General features: G+C 38.8%; 1 protein-coding gene and 1 long non-coding RNA gene across 3 annotated transcripts; one reads left to right on the top strand and one right to left on the bottom strand.

Annotated features, from left to right (window-relative positions):
* The first annotated feature begins 97 nt into the window (after positions 1 to 97).
* Positions 98 to 23,662, top strand: npdc1a (neural proliferation, differentiation and control, 1a). Of its 2 annotated transcripts, none has more exons than XM_083564181.1 (9): positions 98 to 385; positions 15,234 to 15,383; positions 18,731 to 18,823; positions 18,927 to 19,088; positions 19,445 to 19,511; positions 20,455 to 20,539; positions 20,722 to 20,801; positions 22,161 to 22,260; positions 23,361 to 23,662. In XM_083564181.1, exons 1-9 carry the CDS (start codon positions 247 to 249, stop codon positions 23,430 to 23,432), a joined length of 948 nt encoding a protein of 315 aa, XP_083420307.1. In that variant the 5' UTR covers positions 98 to 246; the 3' UTR covers positions 23,433 to 23,662. The 2 variants fall into 2 exon arrangements, with proteins under 2 accessions (XP_083420307.1, XP_083420306.1); XM_083564180.1 differs by having other exon boundaries at positions 19,442 to 19,511.
* Positions 23,663 to 23,885: 223 nt separating this feature from the next.
* Positions 23,886 to 26,491, bottom strand: LOC310738813. The gene is made up of 2 exons (XR_014537165.1): positions 25,222 to 26,491; positions 23,886 to 24,993 (listed from the first exon to the last, which is right to left on the bottom strand). It is a non-coding gene; the product is annotated as an uncharacterized lncRNA (long non-coding RNA).
* Between the last annotated feature and the right edge of the window lie 1,470 nt (positions 26,492 to 27,961).

Here is a 27,961-nt window from a genome sequence, read left to right as displayed (position 1 = left end):
CACAATCAACTACATATGCAGTGGGAAAAGTCCCCGCCCACCTGTCAATAAACGTTAGCCCCGCCCACACGTCAATAAACGTTAGCCCCGCCCACCACACCCCTGCTATCTACAGAACGGTGAGCAGGGCTTCAGCCGGATTCAGGCTTCACTCAGAGGGAAAGGTTCAGAGAAGGAACGCCGTACCGGAACATTTCGCCATCTATGCCCGTCTGAAGTGCGTCTGAGTCGGCGGAGGATGGCGCAATGACTCGACTAGGCTCGATTCTGTTTGCGACCACTGTATTTAAGGATGCTGTTTGTCCCTCTGGCCGAACGGAGCGGTTTTCCGCCGCGCTGCTGCTCTTTGGCTTTACTCTCGCCGCTATTAGTGCCAGCGTTCCGGGTAAGCGCTGCATGTCTTCCATCCGGGTAACCGCTGCATGTCTTCCATTTATTTACAAGTAGACACTAAAAAGTGGACGCGGGTGAAGTTTTTATTTTCATTTTTAATAAACTACTTTTTACAGTAATGTGAAATAGTGAAATTCTGGATTCAGAGAGGGAGAGGGAGAGAGAGAGAAGACGGACAGAGACTTAAGAGAAGAGACTAAGAAAGAGACAGAAAGAAGAAGATAGAGAGAGACATAAATAGACAGAAAAGGGTGAGAGACAGACAGACAGAGAAAGAGAGACAGAGAGAGAAGACAGACAGAGACTGAAAGAGAGACAGACACAGAGAAGAGGAGAGACTAAGAAAGAGACAGACAGAAGAAGAGAGAGAGAGACAGAAAGGGGAGAAAGACAGACAAAGCGAAAAACAGAGACTGAAAGAGAGACAGACAGAGAAGAGGAGCAACTAAGAAAGAGACAGACAGAAGAAGATAGAGACAGAGACAGAAAGGGGAGAGAGACAGACAGACAGACAGACAGACAGACAGAGCAAAAAACAGAGCCTGAGAAAGAGATTGGCAGAGAGGGTGAGACAGATAGGCAGACAAACTTGATGTGAAAGATGGACAGACAGAGATTGAGAGAGACAGAGAAAGAGACTGAGAAAGAAAGACAAACAGAGAGGGTGAGACACAGACTGAGAAAGAGAGACAGACCGATACAATACAATACAACAGTACACAATCCACAGTATCACTAATTATTTTCTATATTTTCTTTTATTATTATTAGTAAGTTTATTTTGCAATTTTACTGAACAGATCAATTTTCCATTTTGTTGAAATTCACTATATGGATAGTTTGTGTTTTAATCTTCCTAAGCTTTAAACAGCTGGGGTTTTTCCCGTCCACTCTTCCCGAGACTTCGCCCCATCTGTATGCATTTGCATCCTCTTCTCTTGATCGAGAGCTACAGAAACGACGCGAGATTAGATTGACCTTGATAAGATCAAACCCTTCGTAATAAGTTTTAGGAAACGTGATCTTTTCAGCCATATGAAGTATATGTTTACTTTTTTTTTTCCAGGCTTAACAGTACTGATCAGTAGAGACTGCAAGTAAATCCCTGGGGATTGTCCCGTCACTGTTTTGTTTATCTGTAAACCTGGTTAATCCTCTCCGGCCCTGAGAACAGTCCTGGAAGCCTTGACTCACCCTCGAGTACGGCGTGATCATGAATAACCCATTTGCTATTTCCATGCAAATTTTGACCTTCTTTTGGGAAAAAAAGGGGGGAAAAGCCACTGTGGAAAAAAACAGGACTGATAAAGCTGATAAAGTCTACATCGTGAGAGAAGCACAGGTGCATCCTAGTCCCAGTGCTTTCTGCAAAATATAGTTCATGAATTATATCAGCTATTGATTATTTTAGTTATTAAGTATTGTACCGATTAGTACTTTTTCTTTATTAAAGAGCAACACTAAATAAACAAGTGGAAATAAGACGGGTCTTTTAAAATAAATAGACTTTTTAAAAATAAAATTTAAATGTACATTTTTATTGCCAAATTGCGATCTGTGAAAACTAAACTCATTTAGTGCATTCAATTGCCATATTATATCAAAATGCAAATACAAATGTATGAATAAAACAAATTATAAATAAAAAATTTCAAATGACATTTTAAAAACGATAAACAAATTATAAATGAAAATTTCAAATGACATTTTAAAAACGCTCAGTTTCCAAATTTTCGAATAATTTCAAATGAAAACAATGAAAACGCCATACGTGCGTTTATAATTTGTTTTATTCATACATTTGTATTTGCATTTTGATATAATATGGTAATTAAATGCACTAAATGGGTTTAGGAATTTGGAAACTTTGTTGTTTTCTTTGGCCTGAATCTTCTCCTCGTCCCTCGCTGTTTTCTCCAACTTTCCTCCATTTTTTTTCAGTGTCTTCCAGTAAAATTTGCCTCAATGCTTTTTTTTTTTTTTTTTTTTTTTTTTTTTTTAAACGAATTACTCGAGTTAGTCAAGGAATCGTTTCAGCCCAATCGTGAACGGCAAGACCCATTTCAGCCACGTTCAAACATCTACATGAGGCACATCAAACATCCAGCACATCATGGCTGAGCACACACAGTTTTATAAGTTCATTGCACGCTGTTTTATTGATCTTTTCTTGAGGAACACCTAAAAGGTAAACCTAATGTCGGCGCGGACCATCTGCCGGAGCTCAGATATATATCGAAGGCTCCCGGATTGGCGTCAATGGAGTCATATCCAAGTCTCTTTTTTTTTTTTGCTCAGCATTTTTTTCCTTAAACCTGTTACACGTCATTTGCTTTGACTCCATTGTTTGAGTGCTGATTATCATTTTCCGTCAAATCAGATGTTTTTTCGAATGCAGCTGAATATCAAACATTTATACAACCAGCCTTCTATATACACTATTGCTCACTTTTAGTGTAATTATTGTTATTTTTGCAGAGAACTGAATGACTTCGGAGCTTTTCTTGGAATCAGAACAAACTCCGAGAACTTCCATGTGAAGTTGTAAAGTTGTTACGTCGAGCGGAAATGACAGCCGTTGCTCGTTTCCTCAATTTTATTTTCCCAGGCTGGATTTACACAGAAGAGTATTATGCCATGTTCATATTCTTATTTAATAGGGTTGAGGTCAGACCTTTGTAGGTGGTTACTCAAGATCTTTCACTCCAGTTACATCCTGTGCAATTGTGTGCATCAAACTTTGTGAAAACATGGAAGAGAAATATATGGCTAGATAAGGTAGGTGTCCTAATAATTTTGCTTTCCTAGTGTATTTTTCTTTTATTGAAAATATACCTGCAGTAAAAAGTATTTTTTTTCAATCTCCTGGAATTCAACTTAAATCTGAGTTATTCATAGTTTTTTCATTGAATGCATCTTACAACATCTTCGATACATTCTGCAGCATCATTGCACAACTTAAGCACAAAGGTATAAAACGCATGAGAAAGACCATGTCCACACGAACACGTTTACATTTCCTTTCAAAACAGGTATTCTTGTCTCTGTTTTGGCCTTCTGTCCATGCCGAGACTGCGTTTTTTAACCTATTAGTGTGGACATTGCCTTAGTCATGTGATAGTCACGTTAGCAATTCAGCCATTTTAGTGACGTCTCTAAGCATTTTTATGCGTTTCATGTGAACGAGCAACTTTTGGGAAACGATTAAAAATGATTTTTTCTTTATTTTATTTTTGTGTTTTCCAACGCTATGCTTTGTAGTCCCCCCAAATGGTTGCCCAGATCTCAATGATGCCACAACCGTCTGAGGCTTAGACCCAATTGGTTGTGCTCTGTATTCAGTAGAGGGCTGATGACATGCTTTCCCAAGAAGGTTATGCTTCTATTTGACACAGCAAAAGCAGCAGTTTGAAATAATGTCCTGCTGCTCTGCTCAGGTGTCGGTCAGCACAGGTACAGTCACCTTCGTCTTTCCTTTATGTGTACTTGAGAGAGAAAATGACTAGCCTGCTGTAAACCGTACACAGGTGCAGACAATGACTCATTACCTGTGACAACTCCCTCTCCACTTTATAGCCAGTCTCTGCCAGAGGGAACTACTAACTTTGGAAATATTTGTACATTTCCCATTGGGATGAATTATCTATCTATCTATCTATCTATCTATCTATCTATCTATCTATCTATCTATCTATCTATCTATCTATCTAGCTAGCTAGCTAGCTAGCTAGCTAGCTAGCTAGCTAGCACAGTTATGGTTGTAATAGGGAGGGACATTTCCGGAACGTCTGGAAACCTTTAATAGGAAATGTATAAAATATTCCAAGTTGGAAACATACCAGGAATTCCTGAGGATTTAAAGGAATTGATGGAAATTATCTAGAAATGTGGGAAAATTTCAGTAATATATAAACCTTCAGTTTGGTCGTAATCTGACATGCATGCAAACTACTACAGATTTAAAGAATACATTTAAATAACTGTTAGTGTATTTCTATTGCACAACAGCCGACACACAGCACAAGGAGGTTTGAAACATATATGTATGTAATATTTATGTAATTTACATGAACGCTCGCCAAGAGGGACATTTTTTGACATCATTTTGTGTGCAGGATGCGAGAAATTACGTGTCATGTTACGGAGAATTGCACAGTGTGCATGTGATTGATGAATGTGCAGGGTGGAAATTCAACTGAAATTGCATTAAATCTGGTTGTTTTAACGAAATTGAACCTGCAAGATTTCAAGTTCTCTGTTAAAGACTAACCTGCAAATTTTGTAAATTTTTCCAGTTTATTCCCATTCATTTCTGTTAAATCCTGTGGGAAGTTTCCACTGTTGGAAAGTCCTGGAATTTTGCAACCCTACGCACAATTAAACGAACCAGCGCTAATGTTATCAGTGAGACCCACTCGGTGTTTAGTAGGTAATTAAAAGTGAATGTCGTTCATTAAATGTCTCCAAGCATTTGATTCCATTTTGACTCAAAACTTAAGACGCATTAAAACTAAAGAATAACTCGAAATGGTCCGACGGTGTTTTTGCATTAACCAGCTACACTATATGACTAGTTTGTGTACACGTCCTTGCTTTTTGAACATTCCTCTCCAGATTTACTCCCCGGCTTTGCTATTATAAATAACTTCCTCTTTTATGTCAAGGCTTTCATTAGACATTGGAGCCTGGCTGTGGAGAGTTTGCATGTACAGCCACAAAAGCATTAGTAAGATTAGGCAACGTTGACCTAGCGGAGATGAGAACTGCAGTCAGCATAGCGGATCATCTTAAAAGTGTTTAGTGGACATTTGAGCGTCAAACTTGTCAAACCACTTCATTATAATGCTGGAACAATTTCAGTTCCGATGAAGAGAAATTGTAATACTACAATATACAAAAGACATCGAGTTTCTACATTTGTGGCAACAGATTGAGGCAGAACTGCACGTTTGTTATGCGTCATCAAACTTTTAGCTGTATGTAAGACTTGGGTTTATACGGCAGTGTGCGGGGATGAATGATGTTAGATAAGGAGTACAGCACTTCCTAGAAGGAACAAGTGGTTTCTGGTACACTGAGAATAGGAGTGAGTAAATGACGCCTGTGTGATCTAAAACTGGTTTCCTTTGTTTACAGGCAGAGCTGCATTTTAAGCACCAGTGACGCACGGATAAGATGCTACTAGAGCCGGCCTTGCCATTTACGCCCATGTTTTTATTTTTTTCCCCCACATTCTCATAGTCTTATTTCCTCACCAGAATCACAAAATCAGAGACGGACAAGGAAGTATTCAGTGGTAAAAGTTATTGTTTAACTATATATTATGTGGAGCCATGGGGTCAGTTAATTTCAAGAACATTAATGTTTTCTACTTTCGGGTGAATGGTGCAAAATTAACTCTTTCCATTTTTTGGCTTTATTAACTCCGGGATTAGCGCCACCCACCTCTTCAAATTTACCCTCGACACATGCACAAACATAACGATAATGCGAAAGAAGTGTTCCAGAAATGATCAAAACAGTTCAGGGAATCATAATCGTCAAGTCGATGACGCCAGGTATTCGTAAAACGATTCCTCATAACATTTGAAAGCCACAATGTACACAATATTGCACAAAGATATAGAAGAAAATGGATACAAACATTTCGTATCAATAAACCTAAAATATATATATATATACTTTTTTTATCTGCAGTCAACATTGGCATTTCACATGTCGGCAAATGAAATTTCAGCACCTAAATTGCATGTGCCAGCATCTCCAATTACAGAGCAACATCGATGCACTGAAAAACAATCAAAAATGTATTTACTGATTTCAATCAGAACAGAATCTCCCAGACATTGTGAAATATTTAAATCCCTGCCACCAAGATGCTCCTGCGTCGGTCCTGGATCAAGTCTTTTCACATTTTTATTTACAACATTGTCATAATAAGATGCGTATTAAATTATTGGCAAAAAAACCACAGTACTTTTATGTGAAATCAGAAATTCAGCACCACCAAAATGGTATATTCATCGTTTTATATCACCGCTGCGACGATTCCACAGTTCGACCCCAACCAAGCTCCTCCTATCGAAGCATCGAATCTGCGACTATTCGGGGTCACCCCTCGTCAGGTGTAGCTGGAGACATAAACATTGGCAAAATGACGGACCATTTTAACACCGTGGTCATCACGCCCCTAAACTACTCCCCCAGCAGGCACCACTGATTAATTTATCCTGCTGTCGCTTGTATCACTGGCCAGTGGATAACAACATTTAGCGTTTCAGACCTTGAAAAGATATTTAGCCTTACAATCACTCCTGTCTTTATAACTACACGTTGCTGTACACAGCGCTAGGCCTGTACACCCTGTGCAAGTGTGAAGATGGTGTAAAGTTGCCGGCATCCATGACTCCAGAACGAAGCTGTGCACTTAAATTTGGCTTTCTGACATTGACCTTCGACGGTATCCAGTCATCACCGATTACTCGTGTGTCCACTGCCCACTCAGCAACAATGCTGCACGACCCCATCTGTCTCACAAGTCACACAAGCAGTTATAGTTCCTCCTGTATCGTTAATGCTTTGGTTTCAGAAACCTTGCAAAGAGGTCACTGTGACCAAAAAACATGATGGACCTTGTTGATAACTGATCTTGCAGTCACACGACATACTTTTACTGGAGTCATATTTTACCTACTGTATCTCTAATTTAACTCATTTATTTAATCCCCCACCAATAGTCAGCAACAGTATGATATTCCACCATCAGCATCAGCCCTGCTGAAACGAGGCAAGTTGGTTCCATGGATTTATGCTGTTGTCACAACATTCTGCCTAAATCTTTCAAACTCGAACAGGTGATGTTCTTGCAGACTTTAGATGCCCTCATTGTTTGGCTGAACTTTTCTTTTACCTCTAATCAGTCAGTGTCTATTGAGCTCACTCAAGCAAAATGCCACAACATGGAGACAACTATGAAGGAGAAAGAAGCAGGATTATTCCACACCTGTTCCTGTCCCAGTAATCATTAACCAAGTCATTGTTAACAGCACATTCCAGCACACACACACACGTATGATTAATCAAATCTCTATCCTAAGAAGTGGAACTAAAAATGATTCAGTTATGCAAGAAGAATGTAGAAAGCAGAATCCTGAAAATATATTCCGAACCGGTCTGATTATGAAATCGGGAGTTTATGTGGTGTAGTGTCGAAAGATGCCAAGGCCAGGAAATTGTCCCATTGTGAGAGTTTCCTGTCTTTCCTTTTCTACAGGAAACCAATCAGCAACTACAAGCAATGTGGGCAAGAACTATGTTATAACACTGTCTCTGAGCATCAGTAGTAAATTTGAGCTCCAAAACATTACATCTACTTTCTCAGGGTTGTTTTTTGTGAAGCTACTGAAGAGTGGCTTTTACTACAAAAATCCTACCCCAAGGTCATCTGAAATCATTTCGAGATTAAGGGAGCATTAAAGGGATTTTTTTTTTAAAGCTTTAAAAATCAGGATGGTTCATAGCGCAACTTGAGCAAGACGTTAAAATAGCAATTTACCATTAAAATGTATAAAAACGCTGGTTCTGGCAAGGAAAATAGTCATAGTGTCAAGCGACAATAGTGTGAAGAGGGTACAAGGAAGTGAGGTATAAAAACAGCTCCAGTAGCATCTCATTTCCTTTTCGCCACTTGTTTGCAGAGCAATTCTGTCTGCAAACAAAAAGAACCAGTTTCAAGTCACATGGATGGTTGAGCACACTTGATTAAGCCACTGCTTCTTTCCAAATCGCAATAAAAAAGTTCCCACCTGGCAACCTGTCTCTGAATAATAAGGAACCTTTTATATGTCGAAGCCATCGCCTTAGCCTACATATATACAGTGGATATAAAAGGTCGACACACACTTGTTATAATGCCAGGAATTTGTGGGTGTGAACCAATGAAACTGAGGTAAATCCTGTCAGAAATTATTATTTTTTCCACCCCGAACGTGAGAACATTAAAGCATCAAAGTGACATCACCAGAACAAAAACGTATGAAACCTCAATATATATAAACTTACCAGGGATGCTGCAAAGAAACTTACGACAACATTAAAGGTGCTCCAGGAGAAGGTTTTATATTCTTCAAATGTATGGGCTGGGTTAGGGTTAGGGTTATAGAGCAGCATGGTGGGGGCATTATCATGCTAGAGGGCAGCTTTTTTTTTTCAGAACTCGAGGTGAAAGGAATCATGAGGAGCTACAAATACATGCAAGTCTTACTGCAAAAGTCTGTTAGTAGGATGGAGGTGACAATGAAGCAAAGTTTATATCCAAATCAGCAATAGAATGAAAGAGCTAAAGCCCATATCTAAATCCAACTACAAATCTTTGGGGTGTGGACTGGAGGATGCTCTTACAGTTTCATGGATTTTGAACCCAGTGGTCACGACTTAGTACCAGACCATGGAAGAGTTCCTACAAGGTCCCAAGAACGCCTTTAAAAGCCTTTATTCAAATTTACCATCGGATGATTTCTGTAAATATTTCCACAAGTAATATATGTGAATCCTTAAGTAAATTAATAATTGTTTTAAAGAGCCCTGGTCTTGAATGTTTTTGCAAAAAAGGTGTAAGAAAATCGAAAGGTGCTTCAATAAAATATTAGTTCAGGCCTGTGCACATTTGTGCAACTGCTTTATTTTAGGGTTTATTTTATATTTTTCCTTCTTACTGTTTTTGTTTTTTTAAGTTGTATCATTATATATAACATTTATGTTATATACTAATGTGGAGCATCTCCTCCTCACCAGGATTCTTTGTTCTTCAGAACAATATATAGCAAATAGTGCTGCATGTCACTGCCTGACCTCAGTGGAACATCTTAGTGCTCAGATGTTGCAAACCTGAAGGTTATATAGGGTTCATAGAACTATGAATCCTTAATGAAATAACATTTTCCTGGGTTTTTCTTTTCCTCTCCTGAAATTATATCCGATTGATCAATGCGTTCTTTGAATTGTATTTGTTTCGGGTGACGTTATGAAACAACATTTACTAAGACTTAAGTATGTGTTAATCAGGAGTTTGATCATCTTTATGATTGTCATCTTTACTAGATCTGTTTTGTCTTGAGGTTTGACTATTATTTGTAATACTATATATTATTATGACGTCGTCATGTCAAACAACAAAACGAGTTCAGAGCAAAAGGTGTTTTTAATGCAAAGTTGTTGTTTTTTAATTGGTTGAATTGATTGTCTAGTTTACACAATTCTTACTGTGCTACTGACTACACTATATATATACAGTGGGTACGGAAAGTATTTAGACCCCCTTAAATTTTTCACTTTTTGTTATATTGCAGCCATTTGCTAAAATCATTTAAGTTCATTTTTTTTCCTCATGAATGTACACATAGCACCCCATACTGACAGAAAAACACAGAATTGTTGACCTTTTTGCAGATTTATTAAAAAAGAAAAACTGAAATATCACATGGTCCTAAGTATTCAGACCCTTTGCTGTGGCACTCAAATATTTAACTCAGGTGCTCTCCATTTCTTCTGATCATCCTTGAGATGGTTCTACACCTTCATTTGAGTCCAGCAATTTTTGATTATACTGATTAGACTTGATTGGGAAAGCCACACACCTGTTTATATAAGACCTTACAGATCACAATGCATGTCAGAGCAAATGAGAATCATTAAGGTCAAAGGAACTGCCTGAAGAGCTCAGAGACAGAATTGTGGCAAGGCACAGATCTGGCCAAGGTTCCAAAATTTTTTTTGCTGCACTTAAGGTTCCTAAGAGCACAGTGGCCTCCATAATCCTCAAATGGAAGATGTTTGGGACGACCAGAACCATTCCTAGAGCTGGCCGTCCGGCCAAACTAAGCTATCGGGGGAGAAGAGCCTTGGTGAGAGAGGTAAAGAAAAACCCAAAGATCACTGTGGCTGAGCTCCAGAGATGCAGTCGGGAGATGGGAGAAAGTTGTAGAAAGTCAACCATCACTGCAGCCCTTCACCAGTGGGGCTTTATAGCAGAGTGGCCCGACGGAAGCCTCTCCTCAGTGCAGGACACATGAAAACCCGCATGGAGTTCTCCAAGATGGTGAGAAATAAGATTCTCTGGTCTGATGAGACCAAGATAGAACTTTTTGGCCTTAATTCTAAGCGGTATGTGTGGAGAAAACCAGGCACTGCTCATCACCTGTCCAGTATAGTCTCAACAATGAAGCATGGTGGTGGCAGCATCATGCTGTGGGGGTGTTTTTTAGCTGCAGGGACAGGAGGACTGGTTGCAATCAAGGGAAAGATGAATGCGGCCAAGCACAGGGATATCCTGGACGAAAACCTTCTCCAGAGTGCTCTGGACCTCAGACTGGGCTGAAGGTTTACCTTCCAACAAGACAATGACCCTAAGCACACAGCTAAAATAACGAAGGAGTGGCTTCACAACAACTCCGTGACTGTTCTTGAATGGCCCAGCCAGAGCCCTGACTTAAACCCAATTGAGCATCTCTGGAGAGACCTAAAAATAGCTGTCCACCAACGTTTACCGTCCAACTTGACAGAACTGGAGAGGATCTGCAAGGAGGAATGGCAGAGGATCCCTGAATCCAGGTGTGAAAAACTTGTTGCAGCCTTCCCAAAAAGACTCATGGCTGTATTAGATCAAAAGCGGGCTTCTACTAAATACTGAGCAAAGGGTCTGAATACTTAGGACCATGTGATATTTCAGTTTTTCTTTTTTAATAAATCTGCAACAGTGTCAACAATTCTGTGTTTTCCTGTCAATATAGGGTGCTGTGTGTACATTCATGAGGAAAAGAAATGAACTTAAATGATTTTAGCAAATGGCTGCAAAATAAAAAAGAGTGAAAAATTTAAGGGGGTCTGAATACTTTCCGTACCCACTGTATATATATATAAAAAAAAAGTATTGGGACACCTGACTTTCTCAGCTGTATGAGCTTTTTCTCCAAACTATTAGCACAAAGTTGGAGGGATGCAGTTTGCCTTTGGATGTGGTAGCAATAAATGTTCACTTTACTTGGACAAGGAAACGCAAATGCTGTGAACATATCCATATGCATCCCTTCCTGTCTAATTTTTATATATATATATTTTATAGTTTGTTCTGTTAGCGATGTAACGTGCACAAAATTCACGTTTCGGTACGTACCTCTGTTTTTAAGTCAGGGTTCGGTAAGTTAGGGTACGGTTTGGTGGAAGGAACGCAAAACATAAAATTGCTGGTCGTTTTTTTAATTAACGTAGTTTATATTATTGAAATTTGTGATCAACATTTGAATAGATTTTACATTTTTAAACCAATTAAAAATAAAATGCCTGCTTGGTTACATAACATATACAATAATAGTTTATAAAAATTGAACAAATCTAAATAATGCAATACACTACTTTTATTATATTGATTACATTGAGTAATCAATTACATTTAGGCACAAATGAAATTAATGCAATAAAATTAATGGAAAAAAACCCATTATGAAATAGTTTAACCCCATTGAAGTAATAGTGTGTTTTACATTTGTTTTTTAATTTCCTAAATATATTATCTACTGTTCTTCTAATTTCAGCATATTTTCAACAAATGTCTTTTTTTTCGCTCCATCCTTCATTTTTAAGATTTTCTCCTTTTAAGAGAAACTCTCGAAGCTGGACATAAAATTTGAAAGAATCAATAACGCTAATGTTAGGCGCTAACCAGGAAGTAGCTAGTGGCTAACACTATGGATTCAAGAAAAAACAATTTGACTTCAAATTTCAACTCAAAATTACACTGCAAGTTGTATCCTGCATACAACTATATGACAAATAAAAAAAAAAATCCTGAATCTTGAGTCCATAGCACTAGCGTTAGCCATTAGCCACTACCTTCCATTTTCATGCATGCGCAAAGCAAATTGTATTTCCAGTATGGAGTCTGGACACTGCGCTAACTGTAGTTTCTTTTTTTTTTCTTTTTTTTCCACACAATTGTTGTGTATGTTTTCAAGTTTAAAAATTATTTTAAAAAATGCGCTTAAAGTGTGAGTCAGAGATTATATATAAATATAAACCTACCGTATTTTCCGGACTATAAGTCGCTACTTTTTTCCCACGCTTTGAACCCTGCGGCTTAAACAACGAAGCGGCTAATTTATGAATTTTTCCTGGGTTTTTCCCGGTTTCACAAACTTAAGGACAAAAAACTGAGCCCTATAACATTAGACCAATGAAATTGCCGAACGGGTTCAGGTGAACCGATGAAACTCTTTATATTAAATCAGATGCGCTCCCACTGAATCGGGCCGCACCACATCATAAATATGGATGATGTTCCTCTGACGTTTGACCTGCCGCTCACTCGGACTGTCTACAGGAAATGCGAATCATTTGTCACGCTGAAAACAACCGGGCATGAAAAACGCACTTCACCCGTGTTCTGAGCTGACCGGCATCGGGAGAAAAGATGCACCGATGGTGATTTTTAAACGCACGACGATGCCAAAAGATAAACTCCCTAGAGAAATAGTTGTAAAAGGAAGGAGTAAGACCGTGAACAATGACTTTCTTGGTAGGCTACTGTTTAGATACAAGCCGTGTAACAGACACTGTCTTTTATTAAAGCCTGTGTAAAGTTCATTAGTTTCAGTGTAGACAGGCTTATAGACAGGTGCGGCGTATTTATGTTCAAAATAAAAATCTTTGTCAATTTCAGTGGGTGCGGCTTATACAGTGAGGAAAATAAGTATTTGAACACCCTGCTATTTTGCAAGTTCTCCCACTTAGAAATCATGGAGGGGTCTGAAATGGTCATCGTAGGTGCATGTCCACTGTGACAGACATAATCTAAAAAAAAAAATTCCAGAAATCACAATGTATGATTTTTTTACTATTTATTTGTATGATACAGCTGCAAATAAGTATTTGAACACCTTTGCTACAGTAGCCTTTGTTTGCAATTACAGAGGTCAAACGTTTCCTGTAGTTTTTCACCGGGTTTGCACACACTGCAGGAGGGATTTTGTCCCACTCCTCCACACAGATCTTCTCTAGATCAGTCAGGTTTCTGGCCTGTCACTGAGAAACACGGAGTTTGAGCTCCTTCCAAAGATTCTCTATTGGGTTTAGGTCTGGAGACTGGCTAGGCCACGCCAGAACCTTGATATGCTTCTTACAGAGCCACTCCTTGGTTATCCTGGCTGTGTGCTTCGGGTCATTGTCATGTTGGAAGACCCAGCCTCGACCCATCTTCAATGCTCTAACTGAGGGAAGGGGGTTGTTCCCCAGAATCTCGCAATACATGGCCCCAGTCATCCTTTCCTTAATACAGTGCAGTCGCCCTGTTCCATGTGCAGAAAAACACCCCCAAAGCATGATGCTACCACCCCCATGCTTCACAGTAGGGATGGTGTTCTTGGGATGGTACTCATCATTCTGATTTCTCCGAACACGTTTAGTGGAATTATGACCCAAAAGTTCCATTTTGGTCTCATCTGACCACATGACTTTCTCCCAGCAGGGGAACCTTCCGTGCCATGCATGATTTCAAACCATGACGTCTTAGTGTATTACCAACAGTAACCTTGGAAACGGTGGTCCCAGCTCTTTTCAGGTCATTGACCAGCTCCTCCTGTGTAGTTCTGGGCTGATTTCTCACCTTCCTTAGGATCATTGAGACCCCACGCGGTGAGATCTTGCATGGAGCCCCAGTCTGAGGGAGATTGACAGTAATGTTTAGCTTCTTCCATTTTCTAATGATTGCTCCAACAGTGGACCTTTTTTCACCAAGCTGCTTGGCAATTTCCCCGTAGCCCTTTCCAGCCTTGTGGAGGTGTACAATTTTGTCTCTAGTGTCTTGGGACAGCTCTTTGGTCTTGGCCATGTTAGTAATTGGATTCTTACTGATTGTATGGGGTGGACAGGTGTCTTTATGTAGCTAACGACCTCAAACAGGTGCATCTAATTTAGGATAATAAATGTAGTGGAGGTGGACATTTTAAAGGCAGACTAACAGGTCTTTGAGGGTCAGAATTCTAGCTGATAGACAGGTGTTCAAATACTTATTTGCAGCTGTATCATACAAATAAATAGTTTAAAAATCATATATTGTGATTTCTGGATTTTTTTTTTTTTTAGATTATGTCTCTCACAGTGGACATGCACCTACGATGACCATTTCAGACCCCTCCATTATTTCTAGGTGGGAGAACTTGCAAAATAGCAGGGTGTTCAAATACCTTCTTTTCCTCACTGTATTTGGGTGCGCTTAATAGTCCAGAAATTACAGTACTCTACGCGGTCACTGCAGAGGAACTTATTAAACGTAACTGTATTTGTATTTTAATGTAATATGGCAATTAAATGCACTAAATGGGTTTAGTTTTCGCTCATATTCTTGTATGTGATTTCAGCAATAAAAATTATGTTTCAAAAAATTTAACAAATGCCTCGTTTATTTTAAGCGACTCGTCTTATTGTCTCTTAATAAAGAAAATGTTCTTCTTCATCCGATTCATGGACGGAATAATGGTTCAAATACTTCTGACCTCAACCCTCCTGAACACCTTTAGGATAAATTGGAACTCTGGACTGTACTCCAGGCCTCCTCACATCACCTCCATCACTACCTGATTTCAGCTTTTAGCTGAATGAGCATGTAGAGACATAAATAGGGACCAAATGTCGAATGGAACGTTCAAAAACAGAATTTCTATTGAGGTGTTCACAAACTTTTGTCTATATAGTGAATTTCCGTGCTGATTCCAGGTTCGAGAGGATGGAAATCGTTTTCTAAGTGTCACACTAAGATTCTTGTGTGTTTTTTTTTTTTTTTCCTCGTATAGTGCCACACTGCCCTGATCACATCGACTGCTCCAGAGTGGGCCGCCAGTTCTGCAAGCCCGGTTCCTCTCGCTGTGGCCCGTGCATATCGTCACTGCAGGAGGATGAAGAAGGCCACTGCGTCACTCCAAACAGCCATCATTCTCATCACAGTAAGCAGGAACACTCGGTTATGCAGAGCAACACACGAGGAACTCCACGATTCGATCACCAAAATCAGAATGATCACTTTAAAACTCATGTTAACCTCATTGTTTCACACTCAATCCACTTGAGACTTTTCTCCATGTCCGTTGGTGTTGATGTCCTGCTGACTTCACTTGTTCTCTTCGTAAAGTGAGATACATTCTGGTTTCTGAATAGAGCATTAAAGGGGAGCAGATGACTGCAGAGGAATATTTTGACCACAAGGGGGCAGTCGTGTACACTAAACTCTTATTTACAATATACAGTACCTGCAAAATTTAGTCAGTCTCGTATTGGGTATTCGCTTATCTGCATTTTCTCACTACAAAATCTTCCCTTGGCGTGAATAACTGCTTTACACATTCCACTGCTTTACACATTCACAGTCAATACTTTGCCATGCCTCTTGTAAAACTTGCCCACGGTCTTCTTCACTAGTTGACTTATGATCCAGTTCATCCCAGAGCAGTTCAATAGGATTTGGTTGCAGGGACTGGGCAGGTCATTCCATGATAGATAACACGCGACTGTTTTCCTCTCGAAATAATGCTTAAAGTGCTTAAGGTCATCGTATTTTTGTATGGTGAAGTTCAGTCCAGGCAGAATTACATGGTCCAAAAGTATGGACCAAGTATTCCGTCACCCAGAATAAGTCTCCAATCATTTCTGCTCCCCAAAAAAACACAAACCATTAAACTTGCACCTCCGTGTTTGACTGAGAGTCAGACAGTCTGCTAAAGTCTTCTTTTCTTCCTTCCCTTTTCTGTTAGAGCCGAAAATGTTAGATTTAGATTCATCTGTCAACAGAACTTTGTTCCAGCTCGGTGTCCAGTTACTGTGTCCTTTTGTTTTTAACTAGTTGTTGCATAAAAACAAATTTAAAAACAAATTAAACGTTTAGCTCATTTTCCCTACTTCTTAATTTATAATTTTTTTTTTTTTTAGCTCATTTGCCCTTCTTAGTTTTATTTTCTGTAGCTCATTGGCCATATTTATTTTTTCATGGAGCTCACTGGCTCAGTTTAATTTAATTTTTTGTATCTCCCTGGCCCTAATTTTTTTTTATTTATTTTTTTTCTGTAGCTTATTGACCCTACTTAGTGTTACTTTTGTAGGTCGTTGGCCCTCCTTTTTGTTTGTTTGTTTGTTTGTTTGTTTTTTGGGGGTTATTTTCCTTATATTTTGGCAACCCATTTTTTTTTCCTTCTTTGTTTTTTTTCTTTCTCATTTTTGTAGCTAATTGGACCCTTCTTTCTGAGTGCTTATTGATTCTACTTACAGCTTTTAGCAGCTATGTAGCTCATTGGCCATACTTTATGATGTAATGTTTCAGTAGCACAGATTAGAATAACCAGAACCTGATCAAGAGCAGCTTTTTCCTTTTGCTGTTTTTCCCCTGTTTTCACAGTTTTCTTAGTGACCAATAGAGGGCACTGCACACTGATCTAATTGTTGAGAGGACTCTAGTGTGCAAAGGAGTGTTCGTAAAATACTTTTTTTTTTCTTTTATTTCACACCAACATCATATGACATGTGAATTAGGATTGTAAAAGCAACCTCCTACTGTGTTGTCTGTTGGAATGATTGTGGTTTTTTTTTTTTGTTTCGAATGACTGCATTTCAGATTTTATTAGCGTTTAAAGGAGCAGCATAAACGCGAAATAGAAATCAGAAAACAGTTAAATGCTACGGTGTTTTTTGTTTTCTGCTGACTGTTTTATTGCATGCATCGTAGTTGCCTCTTGAACAGCATCAAATCTTCTCACACACTGTGTATTATCTCTGTTCATCAGCATACTCATTTCCGTTTAAAAAAAAAACTTGCTAGATAAAGCATTCAAAAGTGTTACTTGAGCATTTCCACTGCTGGAAAGTTCAATTGCAAGTGATTATCTGCAGTCAGATAATGATAAGTATAGCGTATCCTTATTGTTTTTAGATCGTTGCAAGGAACTGACGTTGTTGCACCGCTTGTGTTATTAGTGGCACGTCCTCAGCCTCGTCGCTTCGTTTGACTGGCGTGAGGTACAGATGGCATGGCCCACCTCCTTTGACACCTGCTGAGGAGTGCACTAAAGAGCCTGGATGGAGGGGGGTAATAGAGTCACAAAGCAGACAGTGAAAGGGCTGTGGCACCATATCAGGCATGTTATAGGAGCCAGATGGCTGTCCTTCTGGAGTGCAGAGCAACTTATCATCTTCAATTCACTGCTCACATTACTGGATCTTGCTCTTTTTTTTTTTTTTACTTACGGCATGATTCTGCTGTAAATGCAGGCGCAAGCCCATGATATATACGTTCGTGTATGATAGGCATGTAATCGTGTGTTCCTGCTCACTGTGTTTTAAAAGTCAGAGCTGATGATGTTTGAATCTCTAGAGCCAGAAAGGGGTGGTCGGTGTGAAGCTTTTTCATCCCCCCCCTGCAGTGTCCCTCTGCTCGGCCACACACACTCTCCTGCTGGTTGCCAGGAGGGGATCTTCCATAGTCTTGGAATGCAGCTTACTGTCTGGCCAACAGTACCATTAAATGATGCGCTTCTTTTGTTCCCTTTTCACAGCGTCGCAAACAAACAGCACGCCGGCACACTCTTACTCCCTCGGGGGACACGCCAGCACACATTCCATCCCCAAGGGTTTTCACATTCTCTTTTTTTTGTTTTGTTTCTGATTCCGACAAATGCATAAGAAATCTTGCACCATCCCGTTACAGCTGGATGGCGCATGTTACTCTGAAATTGAAAGTGTGTCGAAAGAGCGTGTTGTAAATAAGGGCTGGGAAAAATCATTCATTTGCGATTTGTAGTAAACGACTCCACACTGGGATTTGTGCTGCAAAGAATGAAGACGTCAGACAGAAGATAAACACTGACATGCAATCAGTGCTACAAATAAGAACGTAGATATGCTCATTATGAGGTTTGCAATACGATGAACTGGGAAATCCCATTGGATCTTGCAATTGCTGAATTCTGGAATTTCGACCGAAATTACATACGCTGCAGAATTAAAAGATATACCATTCATTGTTTAAAAGCAACTACAATTTATTAACTTCATTCATGCTTGTTAAACTGGATTCTCACCTATTATTAGCTATGAGGTTGCTCAGATCAGGTTCATTGGGATATAAAAATATTTACACTCGTCCACAGTTCGGTTCCCACCATCCAAAGTCTTTTCTATGCAGCTACAGAAACATCTAGTGGCTTTTCCCAGACCTATTTCTTTTATCTCGCCCGGCCACGATCGCTTTCTCTCCTTTGTTATCCGACGAGTGAAAGTGATTTCTGGGTGATTTTGTTTTCCTTAGGCAAGGACATTTCCATTTCTGATCTCGATGAGCAAATCGACTACCTGTCTTCAGTCATCGCCAAGCAGCAAGTCTCAGGTGTCGAGGATTCAGGTTTGAGTCTGACTTTTCCATCAGTATTCAGACTGTTTAGCCTGTGACTTGTCGTCATTTTTTTTTTCTTGTCTCCCCTCTTCTCGTCTCCACTCTTTTGCAGATTCTGCCAAAACTAAGAGTCAAACCACTGTGAAGAGTACACTAAAACCAGCCACCCAAAGCCCCTTCACCCCGACCACTAAATCCCCTGTGACTCAGACGAACGCTTCAGGCCGTAGCAAACCCATCAGTGTGACCTTTACACAAGATGGCCTGATCGTCAGTATGTAACCGCTCTCCTAGCTTTAAATGAATACTTGTGTATTAAAAGTAGCAGGGCTTTTTAAAATAAGATCTACGTGTATTTCTACATGATCATTCACCATAATAACCTCCACTTTTCTGGGATTTTGGAGTGTGCTTGTGTAGCTCCACTCCTGGTTTAAGATGAGGGGAAAAAACGTGTTTTTACATACAATCGTTTACTGCAGTGCTCTTTTTCAGCCTGTTTCTCCCATGCTGTAATCACCAGTTAGATAACCACAAATCCAATAGCAGCAACTCGAGAAGCAGGACACTGACTGACTTCTGTTTTTCTGTCCATCTCTCCTCTGTGTGTCCATATCCAACGCTAAGCAGTCCTGATGGCCGCATTCATCATTTTGGGAGCTGTGGCTCTCATCATAGCTGCCGTCTGTTGGGTCCGGTAAGAGCCGACGCTCGTTCTGTGCAACTCAAACGCATTCGTTTAACCTTTTTCTTTTCTATTTGTATTTTCTATTTTGATAACCTCAAGTCTCAAGAGGGCTAGAGTTTTTGAATGTGGAGGGGTCTTTTTTAATGCTTTAAAAAAAAAAAATTTATCCATTTATTAAAACAATGTTTTCTATTGGGATTAGGGCTGAAACGATTCCACGAGTAACTCGATTAATTTGAATTTTAATAAAAAATGTATCCTCAATGCTTCGTTTAGTCCGTGTAACTACACACTGAGCGCCGCGTTTCCACACGGACCATTGTTACTGACGCACCACACGCTAAACACTGGAGCGCTCCGGACAGGTAAACACAGAAGACGCTGCAAAACGAAAAGGAGGAACGGTTGGAGAAAACGACCAAAAAAAACCCAAGAAAGTTTCCAAAGTTTGGAATCATTTCAAAGTAAAACCTAAAGAAACGCGGTACAGCGCGGTAACCTTTTTAAAGTGATTTGAAATTGATTTTTTTAATGATTTTTTTCATTTATATATGTGTATTTGCATTGTGGCATTTCAATGCTCTGAATGGGTTTAGTTTTTTATTGTATATAATTTCAATTAAATTTTTTTTTAAAAAGGAAACAAATGACTTGTTCATTTTAAAAGGCCGGTCTTATTTTCTCTTGTATATTTAGTATTGCTCTATAGTATTGCGAAGAACGAGTAATCGGTAGAATTCTCGATTACTAAAATAATCGATAGCTGCAGTCTTAATTGGGATCATAGATATATGATTTTTACAACATTGTAAAAAAAAAAAAAAAAAAAAAAAAAGACTAAAATGTTAATAAAACAGCAATAAAATTTTTTTTTATTATTAAATACTATACACTGTTTATGTGCTTGTGCAAGTGTATTGAATGTTTATCGAATATTTTATTTATTATATAGAATACAGAAGGAAAACCATTTATCTCAGAAAGTGGATTACCCGGCGTTTCATGCAGTGGATAGCAGCACTTCTAGTGGCAATTCCGTAAGTTAGAAATAGAATAAAAAGTACAAAATAAATTGCTTCATAATACAGGATTCTTAGAGATTTTGCTCCAAAGGTTTTTATTTATTTATTTTTAACCAGCCGTGTGCTAAATTTGCTTCCTCCTCTTTTTTTTTTTTCATTGTCTCATTCTTCCTCTTTTCTTCTTTGTTCTATTTCAGTTTGGGGACAAGAAGCTGGCTCACAGTGCTCAGATGTTTCACTACCAACATCAGAAACAACAGATGCTCTCGATGGAAAAGTACACATCCTTTTATTAATTGCATCCGAAAGCACTACATGTGATCTCGCACACGTGCACATGACACTCATCAGCTGTGCCCTTTTTTTTTTTTTTTTTATTCAATTATATGAACGAGGACTGTCGAAATACATTTTGACTAGGGATGTCAAACGCATTAAAACCGCGTTAACGCAAACTCATTTCAACGGCCCAAATTTTATTCATGCAGAGCGCATTTCTGTTCGCCAATTTTTGTGAACGATATAAATAAACAAATATAAGAGGTAAAATTAGAACGCGACACACATTTATTCACGACGTCCTTTCTTTACTCGGATATAGAAAAAAAACCTGAGAAATAATATTTAATCATGAAACGTTTGTTTTACTGATGTGCCAAGTCTCAAATCGAGCACCAAAATCCGGCAATTAAAACCGTCCGTGTGGAAACATTGCAGAATTTATAGTTTGGTGTCCTGATGAAATTTACGTAATTTAATGCATAAATACTTTAAAACATTTACAAGAAACAAGAAATATGATGATTATGGTTTCACTAATAATAAACATCCATACTTGTCCATGCACATGTTGATTAGAGTATTAAAAACTTGAAAAGTGTTCATTTAAGGTACATTTAGAACAGATACAAAATGTGCAATTAAGTTCCGATTAATCACGAGTTAACCCCCCTAATTTCTCTGCCATTATGTTCTATCCTGTGTAATTAGTATATACACTCCTGAGACAAAAAATGGCAAATATTGGAAAACTTTGAATCATAAAGTGAGCAAGAATGAAACAAATAGACTTCTGAGACTTTCCTGTGCCAACGTTGCCGTTTGCTGCTGTTTGAGGGGAAATTTAGAAACATGGAAATTCCCTATACTTCTTTTACAGACTTCTGTAGAAAGGTTCAAAGTAGCACATGATAGGGGGGTACTTTTAGTTTTCTTTTATAGTTGGTTTTTTTTTTTCTTTTCTCTTCAAAATTTTAGTCATTAGTATAACCAGAAATTAAAGAGAATAAAGAGATTTGCAAAAAGGTTTTCATTCTTGCTAATTTTCTGACTAGTGGTACGATCAATAATACACTTTAAAGTGCATTGGAAATACCCACCTTCCTCCTTTTGCAGCCGGGGTTGGGACCGTCCATGGCTTCCCATTCTCAGATCTAAGCACCCATGGGGGGTTAAGGGCGTTGCTCGAGGACCCAAGAGTAGCAGCCTGGCTAGGCCGGGACTTAAACCTACAATCGTGTTTTTATGATATTTAAATTGTGGCAGAATATCTCAATCTGGCAACCCCGATCTGAGGTTCTACTGTATACTCTAGCCTTTTCAGACTTTTTTTTTTCTGTTTGTGTTCCATACCCAGACACAAAGTTGAACCGAAAGTCTCCGAACCTGGAGTTACGTCAGATGATGAAACAGAAGAAGGAGACTTCACTGTATACGAGTGTCCAGGACTTGCACCGGTAAGCAAAAAAAAATGTCCCTTGTTCAGCGCTTTTGTGGAGCACAGAGGTGAAACTCCACCTGCTCACTGTTTGCAGTGTTTAGCTTTTACTCTGATGTGAAGCGTCCTGTCTCTTCACTGCATTGTTGCACAGCATCCTTTTTCTTGGAGTAAGAAAACCAATTGTACATGAAATCTTGTGCCTTGAAATCATTGCATGTGCAAGCTTCTTTCTTCTTTTCTTTATGCATCAAGCAATATGTTTGTTGGTTTTTATATACGGATTTTGTATGTGTGTGTAAATAACAATAGAATTGCAACATACAAAATGAACTGAAGGTCCTAATAGGATTATAATATTGTTTTCTTTTTTGTTTTTTCGTGGTCTGGACATAAGCATTATCAGTGCTTGAATTTTCTAGATGCAACATCTAGATCGCAATCGCTTTTACTTTGATCAGGGACCCAAATCTTTTTTTTTTTTTTTTTTTTTTTAAATGTTTTATGTTTAGTTATAGAGATTGCGTTCAGATCTACTTTTCTTTGTAAATAGTTTCTGTATAAACGGAAGATAATTTTGAGATTTTTTGATCTGTTCTTGTCATGAAGAACTTTTTTTTTTTATATTTAAGGGAGTATATTTAGAAATATGGTAAAAGTAACAAATGCCATTAATAGATGTGAATCGTGTCTCTTTGCAATTAAAACTAAAAATGTTAAAAAAGAAAATGTAAAATATTATAATTCATGGATCTTAGGATTTCTGTACATTTCAGTGATTCAGTGAATAATTCATTTTGGATGAAATCCAAGAATTACTTAATAAATTCGGTTCTCATAATCCAATTATGATTGCATTATATATATATATATTTGTATTAGCAGTAGTAGTAATAATAATATGTAGCTCAGCGGTTAAGGCTCTGGGTTACTGTTTGGCAAGGTGGGGGTTCAACCCCCAGTACCGCCACGCTGCCACCCTTGGGCCCTTGAGCAAGACCCTTAATGCTATTGTGAAAAAAGAATTTCAAGACAAGTGAACGCTTCTAATGTATTTGATTCTTTTCTATTAATAATAATGCTCTGTTTATGTTACACTGCTTTCCTGTTTTCCTCTAGACTGGAGAGATGGAGGTGAAGAATCCTCTGTTCGACGACTCTACGTTACAGAACGGAAGGAATCACAAGTGACGTGGAAACTCTCTCAGACACGCACAGACGCCGCACAACGCATTTTCACTCGGGACAATAATACCGATTTATCTTTACACTTTTAATGTACATCGACATCTACACCCAAATATCCCACATCCCACACCGGACAGCGATTTCAGGACTTTGATTAGAACAAATTCGAATAGAAGAGAACTATTGAAGCTTAAAGAGGACGAAGACAAATAAAAGCATAAGTTGAAAACGAACTGTCCTTTCAATGCACTCGTAATGGATATTGCGCACTCGGATAGACAGCAAACCCAATACAGGGCTCCTCATTTCTTTACCAGTCGATCCTCTTACACATAATTCGGGTCTTTATTGTGAACGCTTTCACTCCTATTTCATACGACCGTCTTTTACACTCACTGCATTATTTCACGAATACAAACCGATGATTAGATCAGCTTTTTAAAACGAAATGGCAGGTTTAATTTCTCTTGTCTCCTATATGTGTATTTGAAGGTTTTCGATATGTGTATATTTTTCCCGTGGGGGTTCTGTAGTCCTGGACTCGTCTACCTCTCCCTTTCATTCTTGCCACTTTTTTTTGTCTTGTGACATGTATCGAGATAGAATAATGACCACGCTTTTTATGTATATAAGCGTCACTGAGGGGTCGCACACTCAAGTCACTTTAGAATAAAATTAATTCAGTGTATACACAAAAGTATTGGGGAAACTCACTTTTCCAACCATATGTGCTTCATCCCCCAAACTGTTACCACAAAGTTGGAGAGACCCAATCATAAAGGATATCTTTGAAGCCAGTCGAATAAAAATTGCCCCTCAATTTTAACTAGGAGACCCAAACCCCCTGTGCCCCCGTGACCCAAAAGCCAGCTCTGTGAAGACATGCTTAACACGTGTTGAATGTGCATTTTTGGGACGCATTGGAACGCCGACTGAACCCCAGACCTCCTCACCTCACCTACATCAGCACCTGACTTTATTAACACCCTTATGGCTAAATGAGAAAGAGCAGCATTGATTATATGACATTCAAATATGCGAATTTCAAAATGAATTTTTATTTATATAAAAGTATTGATTGGATAAAACAAAGTATGCTTCTAGAAAATATATATATATATTTTTTTTTTCTTTCTTCTTCTTCTTTTTCTGGACAAGCAATGAATATCTTTCTGAACAAATCATTAAAAATTTGCTTAGATGTTTAGGTTTTATTTCTTTTTCTATTCCTGACAATGGCGCCATTCCAATGCTATACCCTAAACATTCTCCTCTATTGTTTGTACTAAAAAAGTCAGATGGTAGCTTTTTTTGCCTTCCCTGTGGACTGACATGTGCCAACCCACGTCTAATGGTTAATATGATTAAGTTTTCTGTGAATAGAAATTTATATATAAAAAAAAATGTTTTTTTTTTGTTTTTTTGGGCGGGCGGGCCGGGGGGTCTCCAGTGTTAGGACTAGAGTTTTTTCTAAATGTGAAAGTCTTCAGGGTAAAGTTAGTTTCTTTGTTTTGAAAATTTAGATCCAATTTTTTTTTCATTTATTTTTTTTTTATTTAACCTCCTACGACCTGGGTGTCCACATACGTGGACATTGTGCACAATGGTGTCTATTGTTTTCTGTAGATACAGACCGAGTGTCCACATAAGTGACCATTTTTTTCCAAGAAGAGCTTCATGTTCAAAGAAAATATATGGTTATTATAATTATTGGTTCTTCCTAACCCCAAATAACTGGAAGAAATCTAAAATGCAAGCCAAACCAAAGCTCAGGTCTTAGGAGGTTAAATACTTTATGTACCAGCTGATTTGTAGAAGTTAAAAAACGTAAGCTGTAAGTTCTTAAGTACGTTGCACTACATGGCGTAGCTACAAATGGTCAAGCATTTATAAACAAAAAATACTACATAAGCAATTTGCAGTCCTGAAAGTCCTAAAAGCAGTAATAGAGTTCTGGATGGTAACCTGTGACTTCATCCTTAAAGGATTTGTATACAAATACTTTCTGTAATAAGAATAACTTTGAACAATATGTCTTAATTGCAGAATTGAGTACCAAAAATGCTGAGCAAATTTTGCACATGCTCTGCACATTTCATTTGAACCAACAAGGCCTTTAGTGTGAGATGTCATATTTTTTTTATGCCCAATGCAACCCAGAGCAGGATTGAATGCTATGATGATGAATTAAGAAATGAAGTTATGACATTTGTAATTCATTTTAATGGTTTTGGGATTTTCTTCTTTTTTTTTTTTTTCTAGTTTTTCATGATGGTGCTATTTTAGATGTGATATAATCCTGATAATAATTTAACCTATTATAACTCACACATCACAGTTTTTCGATTGGGTCTTAAACCCAAGGAGGGTGATGTGATGCAATTTAAATATAAGTACATTTTTCCATTCACAAACCATTAAGAATACAACTGATTTGAAAACTGGTCATTGTGCGTCCAACGTTTGGGTGAGTGCTATGACTTGTTTCTCTGTTTCTACTCCAACAGGAATATCGGCGCAACCTCCCCCCACTGCCGAGTTGCAATAGGCCACTTAAGGGCCTCTTAAGGTGTGGCTCAGAGTCAGCGCATCGTCAGGGGAGCCGTTAAAGGCCATTGTTTGAGTGAATGGTAAGGAAGGCAGCCGTAGGCCACCCGATCAAGATATGTGGGGAGAGAGGGACGGTGGTCATCAGCTGGGTGTCAAAGCTATCAAAAGGCCATCACAGTGGCCATATCAGGAGTCTTCACTGACTGTGGTGCAGTCAGGCCAAGATCAGGCAGAGTCGTGCACCCAAAATGTTTTGATGATTATAACTCGAATAGGATTCAGAGAAGAATATTGGATCGTCACAAAAATTTTTGTTTGCTTCTCTATCCAAATAAAAAATATATATAATTAATTGATTCTGTTTTCTAGAAAAAACATTGACTGGCATTAAAAGAAAAAAATCTAAAATAGTTTAAATAAACATCAGGATGAACTAATCGTCAACACCGGTTTTATGTATAAAGTGAAAGAATTTTGGCTTGTGTGCACTTGTGTGATTTCAACACTTGTTCCTGTTATCACTACATCCTGCCTGCATGTGTACGCTGACCTTTAATCTTCAGAAAACCTGCTAAGCTTAATTTTTGCCTTCTTTTATGATTGTACTCAATATTGTAATATGAACATGCTAAAAGGAATCATTGTAATTTTGCACTGTTAGGCATATTTTTGTGACCAAAAAACACTGTTCTCCTTTTAAAGAGAGTAAAAAAAAAAAAAGCCATCTGGGTGCTTTAAAGGTTTAATCCCCAGTCACCCCCTTGCTGGAGCCCTGGGTGCTTCTTGCTCTCTCTGATGGCCTTCTGAAGCTCCACTCGCTCCACTTTCTCCTCGGCTGTCTGCACTTTGCATGACAATCCACCTCCCAAGTCCATGGGCCACTACAATGCCTGCAGCAGTGGTTTGATGTCTTTTAAATCTCTTGACTGGTCCCTGGGAGGCCTCCTGTGTGTTCTTTCCACAGCTTTCCATACAGGAGACATGGGAGCAGTACTTGTGAGACTATAGCTCATGGTTTGCTGAAGGTTGTTTGATGGCAGGGGGTGGATTGTTTGAGGTTTAGAAACTGGTGGTGGTGTTAGGGGTAGTACAGGGGGGGTATGAGTTGATCTTGCTGTATGTGTGTGTGGAAAGCTAATTTCAGGCAGCCTTGGGGTTTACTAGTGCAAGCCAAAGTTTTGGCACCCCAGCATGCACAAGATTCATTCTTTCGATTTGTGCGTAATAGTGAAACCTTTGGCTGGTGTTTGTTTCGGGTGGAGGGTGGGAGGGATGGAAGGAGGGAGGGAGGGGAGGATCGAAATCAAAGGCTAGCGGCTTTATTGTTGGCGCTGAAAAGCAGCTAATGGCCGCCCATCGCAGATTTGCACCATGAACCGGCGGGGCGCCCCGGGTTTTACGCATCAAACCCCCACTCCACCCCGCGCACCCACCCCCCAACGACCCCGTGGTGCGGCTTCCTGCCCCTATGCCGCATTCTATCTCTTTATCAATCTGGCCGACCTTCACAAGTGCACACAATTTCCATTCAATATAGACATAAGTACAAATATCACAACATAAATACAAGTTTCTTGATGTATTGCAAGCGAACAGCACTTGAGGTCTCACATCACTTTCTGCAGAAATTCTCGGTTTCTGTATATAACAAGGTGCTTTTTTTGCACGTTTGGAGTGTGAGACCTCACACTTCATCTCTCACCTTTCTATCAGCCCTTAGCTGAACTATCAAAGACAAACATTTCACCTTTTATTTATTGATGTTGTTCTTCAGAAGAAAACACCATTTATACACCAGGGGTGTTTTGGGATAAGGAGCACCAAGGAACTTTAAGGAACAGTGCACTTTTATTTATTTATTTACTTTTATTGATTTTCTGTATGTAAATAACTGAAAGAAGGGCGAAAAGATGACGTTTAAATAAATCAAAAGAACCCAAGGAGTGAAAAAATTATATATAAAATTCGTTTTCCGTGTGCAT

This window comes from Silurus aristotelis (genome assembly GCF_946808225.1).
Source record: "Silurus aristotelis genome assembly, chromosome: 16".
NCBI classification, from domain to species: domain Eukaryota; kingdom Metazoa; phylum Chordata; class Actinopteri; order Siluriformes; family Siluridae; genus Silurus; species Silurus aristotelis.
Note: the sequence above shows the minus strand (reverse complement) of the source record. Positions and strands in the feature narration are given on the sequence as shown.